This window comes from Brachypodium distachyon, chromosome 4, assembly GCF_000005505.3.
Source record: "Brachypodium distachyon strain Bd21 chromosome 4, Brachypodium_distachyon_v3.0, whole genome shotgun sequence".
NCBI lineage: Eukaryota > Viridiplantae > Streptophyta > Magnoliopsida > Poales > Poaceae > Brachypodium > Brachypodium distachyon.
In genome coordinates, this window is record NC_016134.3 from 48027544 (window position 1) to 48046496 (window position 18953).

General features: G+C 45.1%; 3 protein-coding genes across 6 annotated transcripts; 1 reads left to right on the forward strand and 2 right to left on the reverse strand.

Annotated features, from left to right (window-relative positions):
• Positions 1 to 3934: 3934 nt before the first annotated feature.
• On the reverse strand, positions 3935 to 7601 carry LOC100833749. The gene is made up of 3 exons (XM_003578992.4): positions 6700 to 7601; positions 4883 to 4960; positions 3935 to 4338 (listed from the first exon to the last, which is right to left on the reverse strand). The coding sequence occupies exons 1-2, from the start codon at positions 7543 to 7545 to the stop codon at positions 4913 to 4915; spliced, it is 894 nt and encodes a 297-aa protein (XP_003579040.1). The 5' UTR covers positions 7546 to 7601; the 3' UTR covers positions 3935 to 4338; positions 4883 to 4912.
• A 280-nt stretch (positions 7602 to 7881) lies between these two features.
• LOC100834059 (kelch-like protein 12) lies at positions 7882 to 14106 on the reverse strand. Of its 3 annotated transcripts, XM_014903132.2 has the most exons (12): positions 13916 to 14106; positions 13536 to 13816; positions 12361 to 12519; positions 11960 to 12141; positions 10977 to 11873; positions 10794 to 10850; positions 10081 to 10438; positions 9793 to 9992; positions 9463 to 9539; positions 8926 to 9027; positions 8502 to 8697; positions 7882 to 8276 (listed from the first exon to the last, which is right to left on the reverse strand). In XM_014903132.2, exons 2-12 carry the CDS (start codon positions 13684 to 13686, stop codon positions 8187 to 8189), a joined length of 2469 nt encoding a protein of 822 aa, XP_014758618.1. In that variant the 5' UTR covers positions 13687 to 13816; positions 13916 to 14106; the 3' UTR covers positions 7882 to 8186. The 3 variants fall into 3 exon arrangements, with proteins under 3 accessions (XP_014758618.1, XP_010238817.1, XP_024318921.1); XM_010240515.3 differs by lacking the exon at positions 13536 to 13816 and having other exon boundaries at positions 13874 to 14103; XM_024463153.1 differs by lacking the exons at positions 13536 to 13816; positions 13916 to 14106 and adding an exon at positions 13285 to 13465.
• Positions 14107 to 15581: 1475 nt separating this feature from the next.
• Positions 15582 to 18352, forward strand: LOC100834365 (macrophage migration inhibitory factor homolog). Of its 2 annotated transcripts, XM_003578995.4 has the most exons (4): positions 15582 to 15812; positions 17542 to 17742; positions 17864 to 17922; positions 18059 to 18352. In XM_003578995.4, exons 1-3 carry the CDS (start codon positions 15702 to 15704, stop codon positions 17915 to 17917), a joined length of 366 nt encoding a protein of 121 aa, XP_003579043.1. In that variant the 5' UTR covers positions 15582 to 15701; the 3' UTR covers positions 17918 to 17922; positions 18059 to 18352. The 2 variants fall into 2 exon arrangements, with proteins under 2 accessions (XP_003579043.1, XP_003579042.1); XM_003578994.4 differs by lacking the exon at positions 17864 to 17922 and having other exon boundaries at positions 15588 to 15812.
• Positions 18353 to 18953: the final 601 nt, after the last annotated feature.

The following is an 18953-nucleotide window of genomic DNA, read 5'->3' on the forward strand; positions in this document are numbered from 1 at the left end:
GTCGGCGTGCCGGATGTAACCGCTCTACCGCATTCCCGAAACTACCCCTGTCAGATCTGTCGACACCAGCCGTGTAGATCAGCGTCTCCACCCGGGGGCAGCACGGTCATTGCGCGGTACGGGAAGGACGGTACGGATGTGGTACAGGCAAGGGGCAAAACGGTGATTTGAGGGAAGACGAGGGGCCCGGCGGGGAAAGCGAGGTGATATGCGGGGGAGGCTTTGAACGGAACGGACGGATCGTACAGCCGGACGAGTACGATGGTCCAGAGATACGCGTACCCGGGTCCCGCCTTACCCACCCCACTTCCCTTTGGAGTGCTTTACTGACGTGTGGGGTTATGTGTTGTGGGTCTGGGTGTGGGTAGGACTGGATTAGGGGGGAGGGCCGTACTGGTCGTTGTCCGTTTGACTGGACCCGTACCACCCGGGGACGGCTCACACCGGGGAGTGCTAGCAGGAGTTGCTTCCAAGGGACGATACCGCGGTTATCACCTCTAATAAATTAATAAATTTTTCCGAATTAATAAATCCACTTCAGTTAATTTGGAACAGAGAAATCCACCTTTGCTACTCACTCCTCCGTTTCATAATTCTTGTCTAAAATTTACATAAATATGAATATATCTATTTTAAAAAATTATTTAGATACATGTAATATTTCAACAAAAATTATGAAACGGAGGAAGTACTGATATTTCATTTTTTTTAAATATTTTTTTCAAAGAAAATTTGATCAGTACCTTGGGCGAGATGATAAAAAAAAAGGAGAGATTAGAGGGATAGTGGTGAGGAGTTCAAATCTGTAATCTTGGTATCTGATCGTGTTGTTTCCATGACTAAATAAAGCTACAACAGTTGCATGTTAGGTATGTGTCGACAGATGCTCCTCCACTTCCACGCAACAAAAAAGAAAAGAGATAAAGCCAGAAAAGAAAAGCACAACGGGATGGGGAACAACAATAAGCTATCTACCGGCCCAAGTTTTTAGCATATGCTCGTACCTACAATTAAATCCGGTTCGATGAGCTCCTGCCTAAATTCGATTCAAGGATCCTAAATTAGGTCGCCGAAAGCAAGAAGGAAGGCCGAATATAATCTCTCTCTTTTGTTTTTTGCGTAGGAGGAAATGGTTAGAAAAAAGGAAAGAAGAATGAAAGATGCTGTGGGCCCCACGAGGCACTAGTAGGCTGTCTGGACGCCGTACGAGAGAAAGGACCCGTTCTGGTACTAGCAGCGTCCTCAGTAGCCACCTCACCCTGATAAGCACTCGCCCAGAAGAAAGAAGAAGAATTCAGATAGATAGATAAGCTTTCGGGTGAGTGAGTGAGTGATGATCTATCTCCTCCACTCGCTTTTCCTATTCGATGATAGCTCATCTGGCCTGCCTCTCTTCCTGGGAAGGCTCCTTCTGCCCCCTTGCATCTGCTATCATCAGCCTTTGTCCACATCCAACCCTCCCTAGTCCCTATCTCCATCTGCTGGGTTCTTCACCCATATCTCTCGCTTCTTTTTATTTATTCTTTTTGCTAAAAAATGTACTCTCCATGTCTCAAAATAAGTGACGTTATATATTGTTAAATAATTAGGTAATTTCGATGAATATTTAATCCAGAAAAACAATGTGTAAAACATGTAGCATATTATATCATGCAAACTAGACAAATTAAATAGCAACGCACAGCAATAAAACTCATCTAAATTCACGGCATGAATAAAAGAACTACTAATCAAAATCAACAAGAAAGATCAGATTACGTACGGTGTTGTACTCTTTTCTTGTGTTTGTTTGTTTGTTGACGTCGGTGACGAGTCCGGCGGCGTCGATGTTCACGCCGGCAGCAGCAGCAGCCTTGACTACATCCTGGGCAGCGGGCAGCGCCTGCGCTTGCGCCTGTGCTGCAGCAGTTGCCTGGGTTTGGAGTTGGGCAGCCTGCTGCTGCTGAGCTAGAGCGGCAGTCTGAGCCGCAGGATCTCCGAGGTCATCGGCCATTGGTGATGAAGATGCCGACGAAACAGGGACGTGAAGAAGCGAGCAGTCGCGTGAGAACGATCCCCAAAGGTCAGGGTTCCGGAGGCCTGCTCTCCCGACGATCTGTGCACGCAGTCGACGGGATGGAGTAGCAGTTAGCGGTGAACAGCGAGATTGGATCGTGGGCGTGACGGCTAGGGTTGTGGCATGGCGCGTCCGGAGGCCGCGGTCGTCTTATTATATAAGCACGCATACGGACTTCGGTTCGGCTTAGGAAACCAAAACCGACTGGGATTTGTTACGCGTCCACGACGGATTCCGACTGCCAAAAAGATAAGCACGACCCTGCCCCGCACCGACCCGGCACGGCTCGAAATCGAAAGGCGAGGCGAGCGGAGGAGGAGGAGGAGCGCGCGTGGGGATTTTCCTTGCTCACTTGCTCAAGAGGTGAGAACCAACATACCTTATATATTGGTCCAACGCTACCTAAACTAGCAAGGTGGACTATTTCCACTTCCTCGTCCCACTCCATGAATGGTCTTTTGAGATTTTTCAGCAATTAATTTCAGATTGGACTTTGGGTCTAACCCAAAATTCCAACACATATAGGCTATGTTGAGTCAAAAATCGTTTACGTTCATGTGAAATCGAGGCGACAACAGGACTGGCCACATTCTTCTCCGTGATAAAGTATCCATCCATATGAATACGCCTACAATTCAAGCAGCTCGAAGAAAAAGAAATTTACGTACTCTCTCCGATCGTAAATTGTTGTCGTCGTTTTACTTTATCGTAAATTGGTGTTCTTGTTTTCGTTCATCGGAGGGAGGGAGGGAGTAGATGGCAGGTAAATACAATAATCACATATCGGCGTGGTAGCACGATGACAAAGTTGACAATACTGGTGTACATCCGAGAGGTTCAGAGAAGAAAGCAAGTGGACATTATTTTTTTCTGAAATGGATGACGGCATTTCCTTTGACATTTTGGGCGATGATTCCGTCGTTCGTGCCGTACGATCGTACTTACGTACGGGCTTACGGCCAAGGCTCAAAAGTTGACTTATCATCCGCTACCAGATCGTACTCTGCTTCGGGGCCGTATAACCTTATTTTGCCTACCTACGCCATGTGTTAAGAGACACACCAACAAAAAAAATGTAGCTAAGCCAAGTCAACTTTGGTTGGCCTTTTGTTTTGATTAATCAGAGCGGCTGTAGCTGGTACTGCCGCCGTACCAAGCATATACTAGTAGAGAGATCTCATACTAGTACCAATTATAATCTATAAGCGGGCGCCAAAAGGAATCAGGCTTAACAATTTCCATCTACTCTTATGACTCTTGGAAAAATGTTGGCATGTCTCGTCCGTTTCATCCAAAGGGTCTCTCCGTACTTGTATCATTTTAGAAATCAAAACTTTCATTTTACTTGTTTTCCTTCAAATTCCCTATTTTTGTTTATCAGACAAGACCTGGCTTGTGCTTGTGCTTGTTTTCCTACTGTTTTTTTTTAGATAAACTTTCTTTCCCTTTGATTGCTCCAAATGAACTACGGAGTAGCACAACAACCAACACTGCGTTTGACTTTTTCCACGATTAGTTCGGACCGTACGTACGATCGATCAAAGTTGACTTATCAACACCCAACCATGTTGTCACTCCTGACAAACGCAATGCAATTTGGTGTATATAAATAGTCTTGTGAGGAGGACCGTACTTATGCAGTACATAAGCTACGTACTATTAGTACTCTCGAGCCTAATCTTATCCATCAAGCAGTTGACGCCAACTGATTGGTTGGTCAGATTAATCAAACAGAGGCTGCTGGTTGGTTCTGGGCCTGGATCCAGGAGGACAAAAAGTCTCCTCTTCCTTGCATCACATTCTTTGCTTCTTGCTTGGTCAGGTCGCATTTGCATGCATTGCCTCTATCTAATTCTAGACTCGTTCTATCTCTTCATAAGGAATCAAACCAGGCATTTTAATTGACATGGAAATCAAAGGTGGACAGACAGAACATTCAGCCTGAGCTTCCAAGGAAATCATGTCGTAACATATATATAACATCACCATTATGTCTTGAAGAAAAGATCGCAACTCGATGAGTCTGCTCTCAATCGCATGCTAGTCGACGATAAGATAAGGCAATTACAGAGGTGGGGGGAAGAGGAGGACGACACGACCGGGCGCCATCAGATTTCCGAGCAGCAAACCGGATCATCTCTATCCTCAGAGCACACCGTCTTTCATCCTTGAGACCTCCCTGTCCAATGGCTTTAACAAGCAAGAAGCCCCAGTGCAGCATCACCAAGCCCCTAACTGGAGACTTGCTCCGGACCGTTTTTATTCCAGAGCATATACACACACTGCAAACACAAGTTCAGTACAGCAAGTCAAAAACAACAGGTTGGTTTTGGTTGGTTGATGATATATATTCGTAGTAGACAGGATATGGCGCTTTAGGTTCAGGTTGTATCAGGAGGACCAAAGCTCCTCTTTGTGACGGCAATTAGGTTTCGAGATGATGTGTGGGAATCGATGTGTGATTTACAGTTTCCAAGCAGAGCACAGCTCACAACGCCTTGCCTCCTGGCAGTGGTGAAGGCAAACATGATTTTTTTATTATATATAATTGTTGGGGGCAGGCTCCTATGTGTAAGATTTTGTCCATAGGTTGGTTACTAGGGGAGCAAAAACATGTGTACAAGTAACCATGGAAAGCAGATAGTCACGCTATTATAGTGTATGGGTATCTCCAGAACATAATGACTCTCTACCATTAAGAAGTATGACAAAAGAGTGAAACTACACAATAACCAGAATGGAAGACAAACTTGGAACCAATAAATGAACCTCACTGCAACAGGTATCAAAAGCAAGCTTTGAAAGAGTCCACAATTCAGGATATACCTTGCTGAGACCAAAAGAAGCTTTGGTTTTTTATTCCAGTCCCGCGGACCTGTACCTCAGCATGAGGTTCCGCTTTTCCTACAGAATAACATGGACAAACGATGAGGGAATTAATTTTAGAGTGCAATTGTGCAACGGACTGCTAGCAAGGACATATCAGGCTAAGTGGCAAATCATCAAACTTCAGATTTTGGAAGGAAAAAAACCTCAGACTTCCCTGTTATCGCAGCTTAAATTTTTTAAGACATCATGGGATTAAACTTTCAGCAAAAGCCATTCCAACAACATCCTATATGAGAGATCATGCAGTTATGGTAGTTTTAAGACCTCAAATGACATGAGACAAGACCACCAACCTAAGCGAGGCTAAGTTTCCAGTTTTCTGCCCAATGGTTAGCCTTATCTGCACCCTCTAGAACTGGTTCCCACTGGTAAGTACGAAACCTACTGCTTTTCCAGACCAATACCGCTCACATCCCATCATCTTCTCCCACCATCCAACTTTCTTCCCTCGCCTCCTCGCCTTACTTTTTCATTCAGTCAAGAGACTTGGATTCGAGGCCTGAATTACCTGTAGATCCGGATATGGAGAGCCCAAGGAAACCTACCTTATGTAGTAGTTTCATTTCAAGGTCCCAAATGTGCAAGGGATAATGTAACAAACCAATATAAAAAAAGACGTATAGTCCCAAATCAAGGAATTAGGCCCATCATCACTTCCCTGATCTCTGTTTTCCCATCACAACATGGCCCACCTTTTCTCGCCTTGAAAAAGAGCAGCTCCACTTTCCACTATGGTATGGATACATTCTACAGTCAAAACTGCCACCCTGCACAAGCCATCTTGCTGGGGCACCAAACAAGCACCTCCCCTGAAGCTGACCACACCCCTATGCATTGACCCCCAGACCATAGCCTAACAAAAGCTCACCAATGCATTGTGGAAATTTGGGTTGCAGCGTTAGTAGTGGAACTATTGTTTCCCCTATCACTTTTGTAGTTAATTGTCAACCATCTTGACGTTTTTAGGTGACAAATTGTGGCGGACGTTGGATCCAAGTACCACACTTGAATTCCAATTGACTACTTTTGAGATTATTATTCAATCCCAGCAGAAAGGACTGTCTTCCCCTCCAATGTAAGGCTAAAACACAATCCGGGTACAGTAATGTTCTCTAAATATTGTCAGTAATACAATATTACAATCACTAATACCCATCTTATGTGGTGTATAAATTTAGTAACGCTTGTAGTTAGCTACCTACAGGAAGTATCTATCTTCTCGTTCCTCATTTTGGTCTGTGGGTTAAAAGAGCTAATGGCAGGAAGATGAGGCTATCTACTCAATATTTTTAGCTTGTGGAATCAAACATCTTGCACTGCTTTGCCTGGCAGTGCTGGTTCAAACGAGTAAACGACAAAGGTGGAGGCATTTATACTTGTGGCAATTGCAGCACATGATTACATGAAAATTACTCCAGATTATGAGTGATCTTGGATGTTTTTTCTCAAAATGCAGCTAGAGCCTTAAGTTACTATACTTGCTCTTTTCGCTACCATGACGAACACACATACCAATTTTGATCGTAAACTCAAAATGTAACATCAAATAAAGAAAGGAGACCATTCGTCAAACAAATATAGCTGAAACTTAATGTACTAACCAAAATGCAAGAACCCCACCCCCCTAACCACAACACATCCCAACTCCTCCCTTATCCAACCATGCATGCAGTAACTCGTAAGCGCGTTCTGCATGGGATCAACCCTACGAACAAAAGCATTATCTGACAGAAAATGCAGGATGGAAACACAACCTGTTCGAGCACGCGGTGATTGCTCTTCTCCACCTCCCTGGCGAGAGTCTCCAGCCTGCGGAGCATCCCCGCGTACATGGCATCCATCTCTGCCGCCTGCCCTGCCGCAGCGCCGACGAGCCCTTGCAGCCTCCCCAGCCCAAACCCTTCCACCATTGAGTCCACGGCCTTGTGCTCTCCGATGCTGCCACCACCCGCTGATTCGTGCGCCGGAGTCGGCAGCGACGGGAAGGGCGACTCGGGGACGAAGGAGTGGTACTGGTCGCGGAAGCCGGGGCCGACGTTGACGACGGCGAGCGAGGCCGGGACGAGGCGGGACCCGAGGAGGAGGAAGGCGCGGTAGTCGAAGGAGTGGGTGGAGAGGTCGGGGGAGGCGGAGGGGGAGACGAGGACGAAGAGGAGCGGGTGGGCGACGGGCGCGGGCGGCGGTAGGGTTTTGGAGAGGGAGCGGGCGAGGGCGAGCTCGCGCATGGAGGGGCGGAGAGGCGCGTGGCGGCGGCGGGAGGAGGAGAAGAAGCCGATGGGGGTTTGGGTCGACGAGGCGGCGGTCATCGGGCGGAAGCAGCCGAGGGGGTCGGAGAGGGAGGAGGGGCTGGAGAGGGAGGAGTGGCCGGAGACGGAGATGGAGAGGCACGGGGCGGCGGGGCCGTTGTGGTGGTCGTCGTCGTAGTCGGAGAGCGCCGGGGCCGGGGCCGGCGGGCGGGAGGCGCGGCCGAAGAGGAGCCCGTCGCAGTCGCCCGCGGCCGCGCCGCAGCGGTGGAGCAGCGCCGCCAGGGCCGCGCCGGAGATCGAGAGCTTGACCTCCTCCGCCCCCGCCGCCGCCGCAGCGCTGTCGCCGACGGCCATGGGGGACGGACGGGATCAGATGGGGATGCGGAAAGGTCAGACTAGTTTCTACGCGTCGTCGTCTTCTTCTTCTTTTACGGCTGCTGCTCAACTGCTTTCACCACTCTAACCCTATTTTTTAATTTTTTGACTTGTACTGTTTTTCGAATGCAGTAAAAAAAACTTGGAGACCATTTCCTGTGTAAGTTTGTGAAATTTGCAACAAGGAAACTTTGAATGAAACGGTTTGATTTTGGCAGAAATCCGGTGAAAATGGAACTCTTATTTGAGCAACATGACATCTCAGGTTCTGACTGGTGACCTCCTGAAGCTGCAGCAGGAAAGGAAAGCGGGCAGTTCAAATCCGCAACCCATGTAAAGTCTCGCGTTTTTCAGTTCGGTTCGGTTTCGAATCAATCAGATGTTGATGCAATGTTAATCCAGATCCATAAAAACAAAATAAAAAAATAACAGGAAACATTGTTGGTGGTTTCTCGACATAGGAGGCACATGCTTCTCATCTCATTTTCAGACAAAAGAAGACGTCTGCAAGGTCTTGACAGTTTGTTTTGTTGGTACTCGTCAGCAGCATCCGATGCTAGGTACGGTAGTAGATAGTAAGTTCAGGGTGTCAATGGAGACTGGAGGAAGCCACCAGTCAGTCAGAGAACAATGGCGGAACAGTAGCATCTCCTGCCGATCGACTTCATCCCGGTGTTCACCCAACCGCAGCCTTCCTTGTAGCGTTCCACCTGATCCAAACAACGAGGTTTTAACTGTTAGTCGGAACAAATGTTCTGATAACTATACATTGGACGGAGATAAAAGCAGGTGAAGGAACGGCTGAAATCGACGGGTAATCTAGGCAGCAATGTGATTCGGATGCTAGCCGTTTGGTGCTTTGGTAGAATCATCGATGCGATATGAACTGTGACCTGGTCATGATAACAAGACTGCATCTGGGTGTAGCTACTTACCACATCCAAGATTGTATCTGCTTCACCTTTGACCCCACCGAACGTGAATATCGAGCCACCAAGCACAGCTGAAGAATGATACCCTCTGGTGTAGTTCATTGGCTCAACCATCACCCATGACGGCATTCTTGGCTCGAAGAACTCAACGGTGGCCACCATCGCTCCAGCATTAGCATCATAACCACCAATTGAGTATCTGACAGAAAAGACATCATTATTATGTACAGTGATGGGGTATCTATGATATCTTGAGTTGAAATAAGTGTCGGTTGTCAACAAAATCCGATTAAACGAGCTGACTCATACATAATTAAAGTATATCACTGTTATCTGTAAAGAGTACCAAGACCTAGATTAGATGGATAGCATTCTACAATTTTTTGCTAGATCATCCTGATTTGTAAAAGAAGATCTGCATGCTTACATTTTCTCATCAAGCACTGCCACTGTATGGCAACCTCTTCCTGTACTCATCATTGGGAGCATGTTCCAATTAGGCTCCCTAGGATCAAGTCTCTCACCAGAGCTGTTAACAATCATAATGTTAGCAAAAATAACGAATCATCCATGCTTCTCACTTTGAAAAAATTACAAGTTGATCGCCATGAAAGCCATAAACAGATAGCGTGATGAATACCGTGAAACCGCTCAGTTATAGATTTATACTCCATCCAACAAAGGATGTCTCAACTTTGACCAAATTTGAATGCATCTATACACTAAGTCATGTCTAGATACATCCAAATTTTGACAAATTTGAGACATCTTTTGTTGGACGGAGGGAGTAGTAGTGCTTCAATATACTTTAAGGAAAGTGTTTCTCTGCTTCCTCAAATATGTGCTCTAAGATTTTGCAGGTTTTATTTGAGCACACACTAAACTCCTAACTTATTTATGTACATACATTAGTTTGTAACTGAAACTTGCCGAGAACTAAGTTCAACCAGCAAAAGGACATCACCTCAGATATTGAATACCATTGAAGCCACCAACTGCATAAATTGCACCGTTAAGTTCTGCACCAGCTAGAGCAAAGCGCTGAAAACCAGTGGCACAATTTGTTCAGACAAAAGCCATCATCATATTATACATAGGTTTATAGGCTGGAAGCAAAAATGTTATCCCAGATCAACATTGTATCATTCTATGGAATTGGGTAAGAAAATAGTAAATAGTCAGACAAGACAAAACAAAATAAGAGCACTACAAGACTATGCAATTCTCCATGAGGAAATCATTTTTAGGAAATCATTATCTAGGCATGACATGTTGAGAATACATGTAGATGTACCTTTTCCAGCATAGGCTGACACTTTATCCATTTTCCCTGAGCAGGATCAAACATCTCAACGTCAGAGAAACAACCAATGCCATCTCCACCGCCAAATGCATAAATTTTCCCATACAAACAAACTCCAGCGAGGCTCCCCTTTTCATGAGTCAGTGCGGGGCATGGGGTCCAATCATCATGCCTTCGGTCATAACAATCAACTTCACGAGAAAGAACAAATGCATTATTTTATGACAAAAATGCAATCAGGGGACCCATGGGAAACTAAACACAGAAAACAATGAGTACCTGTATCAAACCAGCAAGCGCCATCACCACCACCAAGAACAAATATTTTACCATCTAATGCAACAGTAGAGGCATAGGACTTCCCAACAGTCATTGGTTTCAGAGGTGTTAGTATGTCCAAAGAGGGTGAGAAGGAGTCTAATGATGACAAAAATGAAATGCCATCAAAACCACCAGTGAGATAAATGACATCTTCTGAACCCAAACATTCTTCAACGAACTGGTTTAGTGAATCATCTAGGGATAAAGGATCTATTTTTGAATTCAGATTTTTCACTGTGTCCTTAAGATCAGCAACTCTTTTCAATAACCTGTCATTCACTCCTTGCAGGTATTTGATTTCTTTGTTGGAACAAGCCTGCATTTGAACATGTCAAAGCATTAGGAACAGAGAAGCTCGATTTCGTATGAGTTTTGCAAAGTTTAGTTAGTGTATGATCCTCCACACAAGAAAACAGAACAGAAAAGTTAGTTTTAACTATGGCCATAAAAAAACTACATCTACATGTAAGATCTTGTTACATAACAAAAAAAAGTCATTTGATCAAGATTCATGAGGTATTTGATCTATAGTAGTATAGTAAGAAGGGAACCAATGAACCATGAACTAAAAGCCCTACGATCATCTTACCAAACACATAAACTTTAAGATACAAACATCCAGTATAACAGACATAAGGCATTTGAAGATGTTACAAAATTTCAAGATTTACCTGTTTCTTCTCCGTAGCCTCTATACGTTCTGATAGCTCTTTAACCACATCTATCAACTGCGAAAACAAATTGTGAGACAAGAAGTAGGCTGTTGTTTACAAAGAGGAAAATTCTTATTAGACAGACAAGAAACAAGGACGGTAGTAAGTTAGTAACACATGCAGCTATGTTACATAACTAACCTTAGCTTCTGAATAGGATTCATAGTCCAATCCTTGTAGGAGCGAACTGGAATGCCCCCAGGAAAGTTGATCGATGTCGGTATCTAAGTTTTCCGGCAAACTAGAGTGCCCCTCGATAAATACATCTTTGATTTCTTGCATGTCCTTACAGCCATATGCATCAATGTGCTCAGTTCCAGCTCCATAGGCATACGGATCAGAACTCAGCTGCTGGACAGATAAAGCCTTGAGCTTCTGTAATACCAATGTGAAGCTAAGCCCATTGCCTTCCTGGATAGATTGTTGTTGCACTTCAACTGCCTCACTGGACAGCGCATGATCCTCACGCTCTGGTGGTGTCTCTTTGCAATCCAGATCATCAAAACCATCAGAAGATTCTTTGCTTGAGCTGGCATGCTCATCGTCCACATCTCCCATTCCAATTCCATGAACCTCAAACTTTCTCTGCTTTACCATATCTGCGTATGACAATAAAACTTTTTTTGGTTTGAGATCATTGTTCCGCTGATCGTCCACATCTCCCATTCCAACTCCCTCAGACTCAAGCTTGTTCTGCTTTACCATATCTGCATATGACACTAAAACCTTTTCTGATTTGAGCTCATTATTCCCCTCAGTTTTTTGTGCCCACACGGGAGGTGGTGTTGGTTCTCTCAGATGCTCACTACCAGTCTGTGCTAGTTGTGCCACAGGAGGCGTCCAGAACTTGATGGGAGAAGGCGAAGGAGTAAACATAACCATCAAAGCACGTGTTTGTGTGTGATCCAATTCAAATCGGAAGAAGTGAGGCTTCTGGCCAGGGACAGCAGGCATCTTCTGGTAGTAATTTCCTATAATAGCATTCCTGAATTTACTCTCTTCTAGTGGAATACACCACATCCTTACCCGCATTGCAACCTAGATGAATAGAAGAGCGGAATGTGTCTTTTGAGTCATTTTATTGAGGTTGAGCAAGAAGGTGGCATAAGAATCAAGGACGATACCTGAGCAGGATAGCTTGTCTTTTCACTGCCATTATATGTCCATGCATTTGATTCAGGACAGAATTTGCCATTGCTTGCAGCTTCATAAATGCCATGCAACTTGCGATCATCATAATTGAACAGGAACAGAGGTAGCCCTTCCGTGATGTTTTGGACATATGAGAGATGTGCTCTTGGCAAGCCTGGCATGCAAGTTACATAAGTTATTGGATGATCCAATAATTGATTTGAGACATCTGAATTCTGTTCTTTGACAAGCATCTAATGCAATTGTTAGCACAGGAATACGTAGATGCATTAAATAGATAGGTCGTTCTCTCTAAAAAAAAGGGGGGGATTTTTTTGTATGAAAGAAAGGGCTTATGCCAACAAAAGTCTGATTAAGAAGAATCTGAACGTACCGAAAAGTTGGCGTGAATGGCATTCAGCTATAGTACTGTTTGTGCAACCAAATATTACAGCTCCAAGATCCTGCGGGTGGAGATTCCTTGCAGAAGCAAAGAGGTTTGTTGGCCTTCCAGTCACAACCTGGCTCCATGAAGATTTTTTCTTGACCATTGCTGAGAACAAAAGGAAATAAAAAATTAAACGGAGTACGATGTAGCACCACAGTACATACATACATTTGAACACTTGATGGAATGATGCGCCAACATCGATATGAAGCGATAGGATGACGTTGTTTAGGAGTGACTTATTTGTAGAGATGAAAGCGCAGCGTCCCAATTAACTAACAATGTGTTACTTATCACTTTTCCTAGTCTTTACTTATCACATCCAGATAGGTTTGCTGCGCTGAATAACGCACCTGAGTTCATGATTCACAGGAGTGAAACTTGCTAAATCAAATTGTGTTCCCTATACGCATGCACAGATTTTCTCGGAACAAGACATGTGAAGGACCCATTTGAGCACCATTTAGTAAGAAGAAGCTAGAGCCAGCAGCCACATGCGTCATGGTAAGCTGCAAGCCCCTCAAATGATGAGGACACACAATAATTCCAAGGAAATGCACTCAATTTCGCCTTTATTTCACATCAAGGGACCAGAACTTATAACGAAGATTTCATAATAAAGGGAACCGAGCGATTAAACAACTACAACTACCAGCATTTGGGCACAGTTCAACATGGGAGCAGAGCAGACATGTGTAATCGCTGCAGGTAAGGCAAGAAAACCCACTTAACACCTGAGACCGCACTCCATGGCCCAGCGAAATTAATGAATGAATTGATGATGGAAACAAACAAAGTACTAGCGGTACTAGTACTGCTGGCAGCGGAAGGAAGGAAGTAACAGGGCAAGAACAGTGATTGGAGAAGTACATTACAATCGCCTCCAATCTGCAACTCACACCCACTACAGCCAGTGGTTGCTACTAATCGGAAGAAACCAACCCTCTACACCGAAGCGCTTCTAATTTGTGGTCCGGTCCCCGCAGCAGTTTGCTAAATCGAAGTTAACCCCACCTGCAGAAGAAGAAGAAGAGGAGGAGCGAATTTCGAGGGGATGATCCATCCATCCATCCGCTGGTGTGGTGTGCTTTGTGTGAGTGTTGGTTGCGGAATTAACTAACCGCGGCAGGCAGGAGAAGGGTACGACGGACGCACGAGACCGGCCGCGAACGTGATTAGATCCTGCAGCATTGCGGTCCGCGAGCTTGGGTGGTTTGTGTTCGGTGTACGGAAAACCCTCATCCCCAGTTCCCCACCCAACCCAAACCCCATGGTTGGAGGAGGATCTGTGTGCCGTCCTGATCGCGAAGAATCACGCCCAGAAGAGTAGCAGTGCTCCACTGGATTGAATTGCCTGCCTCCTTTGTTCGTGTTGCAGGGCGCGCGGTGGTGTGTGTATGGCCTGCGAGTGAGTAAGCGAGCGCGAGGAGGAGGAGGAGGGAGATGGTGAGTTGGTTACCCCGAGAGGAAGAGGAAGACGGAGACGGAGGCAGTCGCGCACCGCGGAGGAGGAGGAGCCAGGCGATCCCGGTGATCGGCGCCGGGGGAGAGGAGAGGAGCAGGGCTTGGTTCCGTGGGGGAGGAAGGAAGAGAAGGGTTTATTGAGGGGATGGGGAAAATGGGGATTGCAAATGCAAATGTTATGTTGGTGGGTAGAATTCAAGAAAAGACATCTATGGAAGCTTTCATCCTTTCACCAACTTGGCTGCAAGCACGCTCTGTGTGTGATGCGGCTCATGCAAGTCTTCTCTGTGTCTTTGTGTGACACTGCCAGATACCCGGGCCAAAGGGGGTATGGCTAGCTACCGAGCGTCCGTGCCAATGTGCCATGCTCTAGCAAAAACGAGATAACTGCTCTTCACTGATCATGATCGATGGAGGCCCGGTTTTGTTTTGGTTGGGTTTTTACTTTTGTTTTTCAAGAAAAATAGAGTCAAAGCAAACAAGGTAAAAAATAGTATTTAGGATTCGAGTTACATTGGCCAAAAGCCCAAAACACATCTAGAGATTTTTTTCGTGGTATTTGAAAACCTCACGACCAGCTTACCCCTCCCACCACGTGAGCCAGCGGCACCCGGGGGTGGTCCAACCCTTTCTAGGTCATCATCGGTGCGCGCGTGTCTAACATGCGGTCCCCGCTAAGTGGTCCGACCCTTTCTACGCAATCGTAGGGTGCGCATGTGTCTTAGCGTGCGACACCCCCTCTCTACGCCATTGTCGTTGCGTGCATGTCTGGTGTGCGGAACCCCGGGATGGTCCATCCCTTTCTACGTTGTTGTTGGTGTGTCTAGCGTGAGGCACTAGCGCGCAGCATCCCCAGACGATCCAATCCCTTCTACTTCTCCTTGGAGCGTGTGTAAAGGATGCGATATCCCAAAGTGGTACAACCTTCTGTACGCCACCATCGGTGCACATGTACCAAGTGTGCGGCATCTCCGAGTGCTCCAATACTTAAGCATGTTGGAGTTACCGACATGGTCATGCTACCAGCAAGGATAAGAACGTATGGAAATTGTGGGTAATGTCCGTCAGGAAAATCCATACAAGAAATAAAAACACAACGAAGGACGTAACCTAGAAATTTATTTTAGCTTAGGAAATAAAGCCTAAACGATTAACTAGACCAACAATCCCTTCGAAAAGGAAGAAATCCTTTTATTGTTCTCGCGTTTGCCTTGGATTCTCTTCTTTTGCATGAGATAGAAATAAGGAATTCCAGACATCTCGCAAACAAAAAAAATTCCAAACAAAAAAAAGATTTCCAAAGTAGATCATAGATAGTTCTAACAATTGCCAATATATCCTGGTTTTTTACCAACTCGATGGTAAGAAATCCCGGGACCTAGAAATTCATTTCGTACTATTGAATCTTTTCAAACTGTTTCTTTTTGAGAACTTGTGCCAAAATAACGGATGCGAAGAAGAACAAAAGGCCAAATATAGTGACCCAAAACAAAACAAAATGTTCCTAACTACAGATAAAATCCGCCCCACATTTCATTCATATATCTTGCATACGTGGGATATCAATGTTGGCCAGTGTGATCTTTATGAATTTTTTTCTAAATCAAGCTCATAATTAATTAATTTCCTTCAAAATTAATTAATTGATTGATTAATTCAATTACTCCCCCTCTTAAAATTGCGGTATCACCGCGGGGCGCATATAAGACGAGTCGACGAGTGGTCAAGCTTTTCTCCCCTTCTTCTCCTTCATCTTCTCCACCACACTCCGGTCTCCGGCGCGGCGCAGAGAGGAGGAGGAGGAATCGAGGAAGAAGAAGAAGATGCCTTGCCTGAACGTGTCGACGAACGTGAACCTGGACGGGGTGGACACCTCCGCCGTCCTCGCCGACGCCTCCAGCGCCGTCGCCACCATCATCGGCAAGCCGGAGGCCGTAAGACCGCTCCGCACTTCTCCCCCCTTCCCTCTTCCCTCGTAGTCTCGTATTTTCTCCTCGCAGCGCCCTTAGTTCCTTGTGGATCCCGTATACTTGTTGCCGTTTTGTGTCCTGGATTAGTGGATTTCATTTCAATCTGTTAGGTTTTTGGTTCTCCCCCCCTCCCTCTCTTCCTCCTGTGGGCAATCTGCTACTGAGTGGGTTGTTACATCCGTGGGGTTTGCAGTTTGCCAATTTTAGATGTTAATTTCACTAATTTTGATCTTCATGTCTGCAATTGTTCCAATTCCCGATAGGGGTTTTGGTCTCTAGGTTAGTGTACTGAATTTTTTTTCTGTGTGGTGTATAATTCATACGTAGATACTGTGGTTCAACTTTGAAGGCTGATGTTGCTAACTTGGGAAGACCAAAAAGAGTGTCATGTCCGGTCCAGGACTGTCATTGCAATGGACATTTCTGTGTCTTGGCGCACATAGACCTCACACACGAATCATTCTTGTTCTACTTCCTTCAGCAACTAACTTTAATCAATAGTAGCCTGAATGAAAATTGGAAGCTGGGTAGTGTGAGTAGTAGCGTAAGCTTAAAGCCTAAACTGAATCGGAATCTTTACAAGGATGTAATCAAGGGTTAAGTCCTCACCGTTTGCCGGACACCTCATTTATTTTGTTGCTCATATCGACTCGGGTGTTTCATGAACTATCATTTGCCTTGATGTGGATATGTTGATACTTGGAGTGGATGGCTGAGAAGTTGAGACAGTTTACTGAGTTAAATGGTAAAGAGATGAAACAGAACCAGCCTTTTTTCCTTACGAAGCCAGATAAATGTCAGTGTACATGAAACATGCTTGGCATCTTCAATCATTTATAGATGGCTTTATAAACATAGCATATGAAGTGTGCCAGACTAGAGTGTTGAAAGTACCATGAAGTTTGTGTACATGTTTCTGTAAATTAATTTGGGACTTCCATACAGTCCATTTTTCTTTGCTGTCGTGAGTGTGACACCCAGATTAACTGATTAGGAGCTTATGACTTCTGTCTGTAGCAAGGCTTGTACATGTTTTAGTCTTTCCAGAAATACATGTTAACTTGATCTGCTTGTCCTCCAAATGTAGAAGTACTAAATATTTACGAGCTAGGGCTCCTTTCTGATTGTTCCTCAATAGTAATTGCTAATTCAGGACCCCATTTATCGAAAAATAATAAATATATGCAGCACACAGTGGCATTAAACTATTGTAAATCTGGACTGCACGTTTAACTCTAGGTGCTTCATGATACCACACATGTCACACCTACAACTTCCAGAGCTTCATTTGCTTACAGAAATGCAGGTGGTTTCTGTTTCTAAATATACTAATATTCGGGAAAGCTAATTGTACTTAAGTCAGCTGATTTTAGGTGTAGCAGTACACTATTATTAATAGGACAAAAAATAGGCCGAGATAGTTTCTTTTGTTGCTATCCAGCATATTTAAGGTCAAAATGACTCTTCTGGTTATTTGGTTGTGTGGTGTGTTACATTGGAAATACGATATGACTGCACAATGTCAGACACAGACTCAAACAACTGAATATTAGCTGCTCGTGTGCTTTAGTTTGTTGGTTAGGAGTATTCAGTTTGCTGGGCTTTAGCTGACCGAGTAGCGGGACACTGAAGCTATTTCTCATCATCTTGATCATTCAGATACTAACCAGAGTGCTTGCTCATCATCCTGCAGTACGTGATGGTTGTTCTCAAGGGCTCAGTGCCCATGGCATTTGGGGGCACCCAGGAGCCCGCGGCCTACGGCGAGCTGGTCTCCATCGGAGGTCTGAGCCCCGACGTGAACAAGAAGCTGAGTGCCGGCATCGCTGCCATCCTGGAGTCGAAGCTGTCCATCCCCAAGTCCCGCTTCTACCTCAAGTTCCACGACTCAAAGGCAAGCAAGCAAACAGACAGAACCTATCTTCTCTTACCGAGAGTGCTCATCCAGCGGTCTTGATTACACGCCCCATCAGACCATCACCGTGTTTCTCATCGCGATTCTGCCTGTTTGTTAGGCCTACCCTGCACAAGAGCACGGGCAATGTTTGCATGCTTTGCATCAAGAGTAGATCATGTAAATACCTACCTGTCTGTGTCAGTCGTTCGATGCTGGTCGTCCAAAGCTTTCGCCATGATCTCTTGTATATCCTCGTAGTCTCACGTTAATCACATGACATCTAACAAATCCTCTCTTCTTTTTTGCTGTGCAGCGCTCCGACTTTGGATGGAACGGAACCACCTTTTAGGCGATGCCGGGAGCTTGAGAATTCATCCTAATATATAGTATCTTGCTCATCATCGCCTATTTTGAGGCTGAAACTGCCGTCAGTAAGATTTGTCAGTTTGCAATGGCTAGTAGCGTCTCTGAATGCTGTGTTTGTGTGTGCGCTTGGTATCCTTGTGTGAAGAAGAACTAGTAGTGGTTTTGCTTAAAAGACGTGAAGCCACCGAATCCTTTTCTTGGTGGTTTGGTTTAAAAGAGTTGCAAATGTGCTTAAATTTTGTGTCCAGTGATCACTTTTTTTCTTTTTGGATGAATCTGTTAGGAGTAGAGCACGAAATTCATATCTACTCCCTCCGATCCTAATTAATTGCGCACGAAATTCATAACCACTCCCTCTGATCTTAATTAATTGCTGAAAATATTACATGTGTCTAGACACTTTTTAGACATAGATACATACATATTTGGACAAATTTGCACAGTATTGTAGACGCAAACTCTCGTTCTGGCTCTTAATTCTCTCAATGCTATCAATGCAAACGCTCGTTCTCACTTAGGAAGAAGAAACACAGGACACATAAGTATGGTCTACCATGCCGTTGTGATCGCCTGAATCGTGCCATCCCACGTAGCGGATCACCCCGGCCTATAACTACGGCAAGCTAACAAACTACCAGGACCAAGTCGTGTACATGCACACGCTGCAGTGGCCCTCCTGCTTATTCTCTAACAAAGACAGTAAACAGCTAGCGATACAATTCAGGATTAAGTGGCTAACAAGTATTATTATATAAAGCCCATTTGGCAAGACATACGGTCTTCGAGGAGAGGAAAGGACGACGGGAAGTGGGCCGCTGGGCTCGGGACCCGAGACAAGGAAT

Coding starts and splice junctions, on each gene's coding strand:
- LOC100833749 (XM_003578992.4), bottom strand. CDS start 7,545: ATGGCCGTCGGCGACAGCGCTGCGGCGGCGGCGGGGGCGGAGGAGGTC. Junction 4,961..6,699: donor ATCACCGCGTGCTCGAACAG/GTTGTGTTTCCA, acceptor GTTATTCTGTAG/GAAAAGCGGAACCTCATGCT.
- LOC100834059 (XM_014903132.2), bottom strand. CDS start 13,686: ATGGGGTTTGGGTTGGGTGGGGAACTGGGGATGAGGGTTTTCCGTACA. Junction 12,142..12,360: donor CCATTCACGCCAACTTTTCG/GTACGTTCAGAT, acceptor CTTGCATGCCAG/GCTTGCCAAGAGCACATCTC. Junction 11,874..11,959: donor AGACAAGCTATCCTGCTCAG/GTATCGTCCTTG, acceptor CTATTCATCTAG/GTTGCAATGCGGGTAAGGAT.
- LOC100834365 (XM_003578995.4), top strand. CDS start 15,702: ATGCCTTGCCTGAACGTGTCGACGAACGTGAACCTGGACGGGGTGGAC. Junction 15,813..17,541: donor TCATCGGCAAGCCGGAGGCC/GTAAGACCGCTC, acceptor ATCATCCTGCAG/TACGTGATGGTTGTTCTCAA. Junction 17,743..17,863: donor TCAAGTTCCACGACTCAAAG/GCAAGCAAGCAA, acceptor CCTGTTTGTTAG/GCCTACCCTGCACAAGAGCA.